Consider the following 7,526-nt stretch of genomic DNA (forward strand, 5'->3'; position numbering starts at 1 on the left):
AGCGTCATAACATACATGAACCTCAAACTGAAATGACTTACGCGTGGCATCTACCACCAAAATTCATGTAAGAATTTACATTGCACACTATCGATGACGGCTAGCAGCACATAATACATATATCGTGAAAATTCATGTATACTTTTAGGTTACACGAACTAATTTGAGCAACAATAACTAGATTTTTTAGTAGCCGTAACTTCAAGATCATCACCAATATGGATGGTTTCTGTCGCACCACCAAGACTTGTACTCGCAGCACTCGTTTCTTCCACTTTTGCTTCCAAAATCTTTTGCCTAGTAATTTCATGAATCTTATAAACCATATCCAAAAACACTTGCTCCACGTTCACATTCTCTAACGCAGAAGTTTCCATGAAGCACAAGCCTTCTGCCTCTGCTAAACTTTTGCCTTCTTCCTCATCGACCTGTCGAGACTGGCTCAAGTCCGACTTGTTTCCGACGAGGACGATGACCATGTCGGAGTTGCCAAATTCGCGAAGCTCCCGCAGCCAGTTTCTCACGTTTTCGAAGGATTGTCTCGCGGAAATGTCGTACACTAGAATGGCGCCGAGCGCCCCACGGTAGTATGAGCTCGTGATTGCTCTAAATCTGCATTGATAAATCAAAGTATAATTAACTGCCACTAGTCCATAAGCATAAATATATTGCTTTTGACTTTAGTAATTAGTACTTATAACAAAAACGTTAACTATTGCAAAAGTGTGTTTGTGTAGGAAATAATTATGCTTATAAGCGCTTTTATAAGAAGTGCTTTCAATGCTTCTTGTAAATGCATCCTGAAAAAGCACCTAATATAGTCTATAAACACTTAATAAGTTTTTCAACGCAGTCAAAAGGGTATATTATTTTGCAAGCAAATATTAGTGGAAGAGGAATCAAATCTACGATTTTATGTGCAAGAGATAAATATTTTTAATCACTTAAACTACAAGTCTATTACATCAAAAAATGTTTTTAACCCTATTAAAAAACAATCCCAAACAAACCCTGAATTTCGAAAATTCGCATGGTGTAGATCACACTCATAATATCTTGTTTTATTAATGCATATCAATTGCATGGTCTGTTTTATTTAATTTAAGTACGTTACGTATAAATTGTTCGATGAAGATACTTTTTCTACCACCTCAAGAATCTAAGATTAAAAAAGTCAACTAGAACAAGTGAAAAGCATGAAACCATTAGCAGGTTCCCTTAAAAATAAAAAATAAAAAGAATGAAACTAGGGTAAAATACCCTAATTGGCGGCCATTTTTACCCTAATTAACGGCCACCCAATGGTTAATCACGTAATGACAAAGATGTCCAACAAAACAAATAAAAGGAATCAGATTAACGAACTCCAAACTTTGAGGCAAAGAGTCCATTAAGAATCTCACTTTGAAATAGTCTCTTTATCATTTATCTTCTCAATTAAATTTGACGAAGGAGAAGTATAATTTGTATTTTGTATGTAAAAGGGCCCCACTTAGGAGTATAATTACAACTTTAGACGTTAATGGGACCAAATCATGAAAGGGAAGGCACGGTTGGACAATTGTGTTCGTATCCATAATCCAGTTGCTTCAAAAGATGGACAAACTTGAAAACATCTTTAAACTAAAAAAATATAATAAAATTAAAAAAACAAAAGAGAAGAACATATGAAAATTAGGGAAAACTAATCACATATGAAAATAATATTAAACTTAATAATAATTCTACATAAACGGGACGAAGAATGTGGTTCTATCTATGTAACGGATATAAACAGATATAAAACATAAACATGAAAGCGCACGGAAGCGAATAAAATGAGAGTTGACTAACATACGCCTTCAGAATGGCGCATGATGTTCTAAACCAATAACAGAAGACGAGAGTTTCTCCCAAAGACTATGATCAAATGAAACACGATCAAAATTAAGAAGATGAAGCGAGGCAGGCGTACCTTTCTTGGCCGGCAGTGTCCCAAATTTGAGCCTTGACAAGTTTATCAGCGACCTTGATATTCCGGTAAGCGAATTCGACGCCGATGGTGGGCTTGGAATCCAACCGGAATTCGTCTTTGGAAAACCTGGACAGCAAATTTGATTTGCCAACTCCGGAGTCTCCGATCAATACTGCCTTAAACAAGTAATCACACTCTTCATCGATCGAATCACCCATCAACATCTATGCTAATTACTTGATGATCCAATTAACCACAACTCAGAACAAGTTAAGAAAACTTCGAAACAAATTGGAAAGAAGCAGAGCAAAAGGAGAGCTGGAGGAAGAGACGTTTATGTTGAAATATATATATATGTATGTATGTATGTATGTATAGATAGATAGGTTTTTGGGATTGTTCATTTGCTTTTGGAGGGTACCGAGTCTTTACATGTGAAAACGTTGAAAACGACATGATGAGTGCCTCCTCAGGCTGTCGAGGTTAGTACGTGTCATTAGCACACGCTAAACAAACTTAATCTTTAATTCACCACAAGTTTTTCTTCTACGCAAATTACAACAGATATTGTTAGCGAGAAATAATTATATAAAAATCTCAATTATAGTGAAATAATTGTTCAACTAATATACAAAGTCGTAGTTTTAGTGAAGAGTCGTTTGTTGTTGCTCTCAATCTATTGAAAGTGTTCTCGTAAATTGAGAGTTAAAATATAAAATGATATTGAAGTCATCGCAGCTCAAAGTATTTGCTATTAAGAAACACATAATTACGTAAAAATTCAATAATCAGTAACCGAAATCCTTAAAATATTTAGTTACTTTCAGTTGAACACCGGAAGTCCATCACGAATCCTCAAAATTGTATTGCTTTCCCTCTAAATTTTAATGCGGAGAGTCCATCATGTTGTCTTTCTTTCTTTATATTTTTTTTTTTGTCGAAAAAGCAAGCAATTTCCTTAAAAAAGGTCACTAGCGACCACAAAGGTGTCGGCCGAAGAAAACGAACTTCACGTAGAATTCAACGAAGGTGTTGCAGTGCAAAAATATATCAACCTGCGACAAGAAAAATACTCTTAACCAAATTTGGCTACCAAACCGTCAGACCTAAAAGAGGCAACAGACTAATATTCATGTGACATGTTACATGTTGCATGTGATTAGATTTACATTTACTTGGTACAACGATGGATTGAGGCCTTGAAGCCCATTCCGTTTTTGGGCTTCAATTGGACACAACGGACACAAACCTATCTGAATTGTTTTACTTATTTCCCTTTGTCCACAAGAATTGAAAGGAAAATCTTTCATCTGCGACAGCAACCACCCAAAATGATTATTTATTTACAATTCGGACATACAAAATTAACATCATTTTGTCACACAAAATCATCGTAGTTGCTGCAAAACTCTTTATTAGAGGTGGACTCTGCAACTACGTGCCAATAATAAAAAGGGTATTAACAAGTGCTTCAGAATATATTAAGGAGTGCGTTAACAATTGATGAGTTGGTTTTATGCGTCTCAATACAATTACATGTTAATTTAGTTCAGTAGCGGAGTCAGGAATTTAAGATAATGGGGTAAAAAAATAGCTTTCAAAAATTGACAACAGAGTTGGTTGATTAGAAGTTTGGCATACCAAGCATACAGAGCCTCCAAAATGTTATAAGATGCCCATACTTTGCTCCCATAAGAAAGAACGGAGCTACCTGTAACTCAGAAAAGTTGTGCTTCCATTACTAATCACGCAAAGCAAGCAATTCCGAATTCAAACACTGCCTTAATGTTTTGTTTGTCATTACCTTGAGGATCATGGATGGCTCTCCTGAATTAAGCCGAAATAAAAGAATGAGCATTGGATACAAATGAAGCCCCCTGAAACAAAGAAAAGAGTGGCCGAAAGGGAAACAACAAGTACCTTTGACAGATTGAATTGGAGACAAATGAAGCACCCAAAAACAAAAGTCCGATTTGGGAAATCCTGAAAAAAATGCTGAAATGATTGAATTGGTTAAGATTATATGTTTTTTTTTAATGTGGGAAAAGTAAATGAGAGTAGCAGTAGACTAGTAGTCACCTAAAGTTAATTCCTTTGGCAAAGCAAAAGGAAAGGAAGAAGAGCGACCCCAAACCAAACCAAAGGCTCGACCTTGCAACATTTCTCCACATAATCAGATCAGTCATGAGTTGCCCAATTCGATCAAGACTACCTCGATACTCATCATCGACTGCAAAACCAAACAGCGAAAACACAAGAACCTGAGAAACATGTAAAGACCAAAGAACGAAAAAAAGAAAAGAGAGCAATTTCCAATTGGGACTTACTTGATGATGAACATGGGGATGGCAAACTGAGAACCAAATCCAGCTTTTCCTTCTTGGACCACCTTTTTCTTGGCTTCACAACCTCCTCCACTAAGCCCGAGACTTTCTCTTCTCGACCAGAGGAAGGACACCGAGTCAGGAGAACGCGACCTGGAGAACAAGAGAGATTGATGGGAGGAATGATGACTTCTTTTAGATCTGGTGTGGACTGGGTTCTGAGAGAAGTGGCGAGACTGATAGTGTGAGAAAGGGAAGGGCAGGATTGGAAAATTGAAAGGGATAAAGGGGTCAAATTATTTTTTAAAGGGATAAATTGCAAACCTATTGGGATCAAGGGAGCCCAATGCCCCCGCATTGGCTCCACTACTGATTTAGTTGAATCAAGAAATGGTTGCCTGGCTGGTGTCCTACTGTGGATGAGCATGCGGAGATACATCCAAATTGATGGCCACGTTAGCCCCAATTCCATTCATACCAAATCAATAATGGCAAGTTCTCATTTTTTTAAAAATGGACCAGCTAATGGTCAAGTCGCAATGGTTCATTCTCTTGGATGTTTGAAATACTTATAGTTACATTTCAGTCTCCTTCTGACTGTTATCATGTGATTCATCGGTATTGAGAATTAAACACAAGATGAATTGTGTAGAATATAGATCTGGAATTCTCTCCAATCAATAATAGTAAGTTCCAAAAAACAAATTTGGTAATATTATGATGTCTTCGTAACTTCTCCGAAGAATGGATTGTTGATGCTTCAAGGAAAACTACAATATTTTTTTTAGAAAAAGAGGACCACATTCATTAAAAATGGTCCCCCTCCTGCGCAGTTATTTTTGCTGTAAGGCTTAAATTTCTCGTTGCACTGCAACCTCAACTTGCAAATCAAACCTATCCTTTGAAGTGGAACCACTTCGATCAATTTGGTTCACGGATTAGAGGCTTGAGAATGGGTACAAAATTCCCTTTCGATTTGGATCGTAGTACAGAGCGGCTATTTCTTTTTTTTTCTTTTGTCTGTGATTCGAGAAGACTTAATTATGCCAAATTTCATACCGAGAAGAATGTCTAGAGTTTAATAAGATCAAAATAAACTTATATTATGTTTTTGTGAAAAATTTCGTATGAATGACGTAGTTGACTGCCTCTACTCAATTTTTTTACTCTATTTGAATTGGCAACTTGACTTGAGCGATTAAACCTAAGAATTTCTCTTAAGATAGAGCAAAATATTTAGCCAAAATTCTATTGTACTTCTACGTGTGACATGCATTAATACAATAAAGCATTGAATGTGTGAATAAAAATCTAACGGTCAAGAATTCAGGTGCATCTTATAATTCAAAGGAAAACTAATGAAAAAAACTTGAAAATTATGAGTTTTAACGATAATGACAAAATAAAGGGTAAAGTAAATAGTACCAAAATTGACTTTTTAATATAAAAATATAATTTTTTATTAAAATAAATAATATCGGTAATTTTTTGTTAAAGTTGTCATAATTCAATCCATACAATAGAATATAGGAGTAGGGTCATAATTCCTAAAGTTTTGGCAACTTGGCAGCCCAACCACGTCTGAACTCTGTTCATCGCGTGTTGCACCTCCCACCAATCCCCGTCTGAGAGTTGACTCGTCAACGCCCCTTCTCATTGCGCCATTGACGGCTACATCTCACCACCCCCACTACTACACTAGCTCGGTAGCTCCGCCGCCGCCCACCACCTTCGGCCGCCAAAAACTAACTTATTTCTTCCCGTATTTTCACATCAATATTCTCAAAAAGAAAATCAAATCAAATCAAATCAAAAGGGAAATTAGTAGCGCAATAACATTCATTCAACCAAAAGGGTCCAAGCGAGAGAGGATTTTCTCGAGAAACAAACAGAAAATAGAGGGAAATGTGATGCGATTTCGAGCAAATTAACCACAATATAATCACAAAAACTACACATTAAAGAGAAGGATGAGATCAGATCCCATTTTTCGATATCCACATCCAGTTGATGATCTAATCTACACGTATATTATTTCCCTATATTTCAAAAGTTAAGCCCTAACTTTGTCAACTTTCAAGAGATGGAGTTCGGATTTAAAATCAGCTTCTAGATTGAGAGAGACGACTACGTTGTGGCGGCACTAGACGGCGGCGTTAGCGGTGGTTCAGTTGGTGGAGACGCTGTGTCCCATCATCTTCTTAAACTCCTCGAAATTCACATTCCCGTCGCCGTCGGTATCGACGGACTTGATCATCCGGTTGCAATCCTCGACCGTGCAGGCCATGTTGAGGCGGCTGAGCACCAGGTGGAGTTCGTTGGTGGAGATGAGGCCGTTGCGGTCCTGGTCGTAGAGATCGAAGGCGTCCTTGAGCTCAGCGGCGCCGCCGTCCTTGGAGCCGGCGACCCAGAAGGCGTTGAACTCGTCGAGGCAAATGAAGCCATCGTTGTCGGTGTCGAGATCGACCATGACGCGCTTGAGCTCGTCGCCGGATACGTTGGAGCCGAGGGCCTTGAGGACGTTGCCGAGCTCGTTGACGGAGATCTTGCCATCGCCGTTGGCGTCGAAGCTTTTGAAGACCTTCTGGACCTCATCGGTGACGACGGGCTTGGGACCGGTGGAGGTTGGGGCTCCGTTGGTTGCCATGGTTGCTGGAATTTCTGGTTTTTTGGTAGTTGTGTGTTCTCAGAGCTTTCAGAATTCAAGAGAGAAAGGAGGAAGTCTGTTGGTTTATATAGCAAAAATATGATGGTGGTCGGGAGAAGTTGGGAGGGAAGGGATTTTTTGTAGCCACCAATAAAAATGCCGCCAAGAAATGCCGGGAAAATTATAGAGAGAAAAAGAAAGGAGGACAAAAATTAGAATTTAAAAATGATAAATTATATTTATGGCCCTTGAATTATAGTTCGTATTCCACTTTAGAGCAAGTTCACTCTTAAAAAATAGAGTAAATTGTAGTTATGATCATTTAATTTTAACTCAATTAGAGCAATGGTCCATCAACTAAAAATTCATTATCATTGGTCCATCAACTCATCAAAACGTGCAGCTATATTCCCTCAACTAAAAATTCATTATCATTGATCCCTCAACTTTAATTCAACTGGAGAAATTGTCTCTTAACTTTAACCCAACTGTAGCAATGGTCCTTCCAATATAACTTGTTTTGACAAATTTTTTGACGTAGTTGACGAAAATGTCCATAATTACACATTTTGATGAGTTTAGGGACCCTAATTATATAAAT

The 7,526-nt window shown here is 37.7% G+C and overlaps 3 protein-coding genes across 8 annotated transcripts; all 3 read right to left on the minus strand.

Moving 5' to 3' along the window:
* Positions 1 to 62: 62 nt before the first annotated feature.
* Positions 63 to 2,305, minus strand: LOC126598803 (ras-related protein RABA6a-like). Its single transcript, XM_050265169.1, has 2 exons — positions 1,955 to 2,305; positions 63 to 612 (listed from the first exon to the last, which is right to left on the minus strand). Exons 1-2 carry the CDS (start codon positions 2,176 to 2,178, stop codon positions 159 to 161), a joined length of 678 nt encoding a protein of 225 aa, XP_050121126.1. The 5' UTR covers positions 2,179 to 2,305; the 3' UTR covers positions 63 to 158.
* Positions 2,306 to 2,652: 347 nt separating this feature from the next.
* On the minus strand, positions 2,653 to 4,760 carry LOC126598801 (reticulon-like protein B17). 6 transcript variants are annotated; one of them, XM_050265164.1, is made up of 6 exons: positions 4,282 to 4,760; positions 4,034 to 4,184; positions 3,875 to 3,949; positions 3,759 to 3,781; positions 3,596 to 3,665; positions 2,653 to 3,009 (listed from the first exon to the last, which is right to left on the minus strand). In XM_050265164.1, the coding sequence occupies exons 1-6, from the start codon at positions 4,748 to 4,750 to the stop codon at positions 2,964 to 2,966; spliced, it is 834 nt and encodes a 277-aa protein (XP_050121121.1). In that variant the 5' UTR covers positions 4,751 to 4,760; the 3' UTR covers positions 2,653 to 2,963. The 6 variants fall into 6 exon arrangements, 5 of the variants coding, with proteins under 5 accessions (XP_050121121.1, XP_050121124.1, XP_050121122.1 ...); XM_050265167.1 differs by lacking the exon at positions 2,653 to 3,009 and adding an exon at positions 3,025 to 3,264; XM_050265165.1 differs by lacking the exon at positions 2,653 to 3,009 and adding an exon at positions 3,278 to 3,388.
* Positions 4,761 to 6,174: 1,414 nt separating this feature from the next.
* Positions 6,175 to 7,066, minus strand: LOC126598794 (probable calcium-binding protein CML27). Its single transcript, XM_050265153.1, has one exon. It carries the CDS (start codon positions 6,923 to 6,925, stop codon positions 6,446 to 6,448), a length of 480 nt encoding a protein of 159 aa, XP_050121110.1. The 5' UTR covers positions 6,926 to 7,066; the 3' UTR covers positions 6,175 to 6,445.
* Between the last annotated feature and the right edge of the window lie 460 nt (positions 7,067 to 7,526).

Source organism: Malus sylvestris, chromosome 14, assembly GCF_916048215.2.
Source record: "Malus sylvestris chromosome 14, drMalSylv7.2, whole genome shotgun sequence".
Taxonomy (NCBI): Eukaryota; Viridiplantae; Streptophyta; class Magnoliopsida; order Rosales; family Rosaceae; genus Malus; species Malus sylvestris.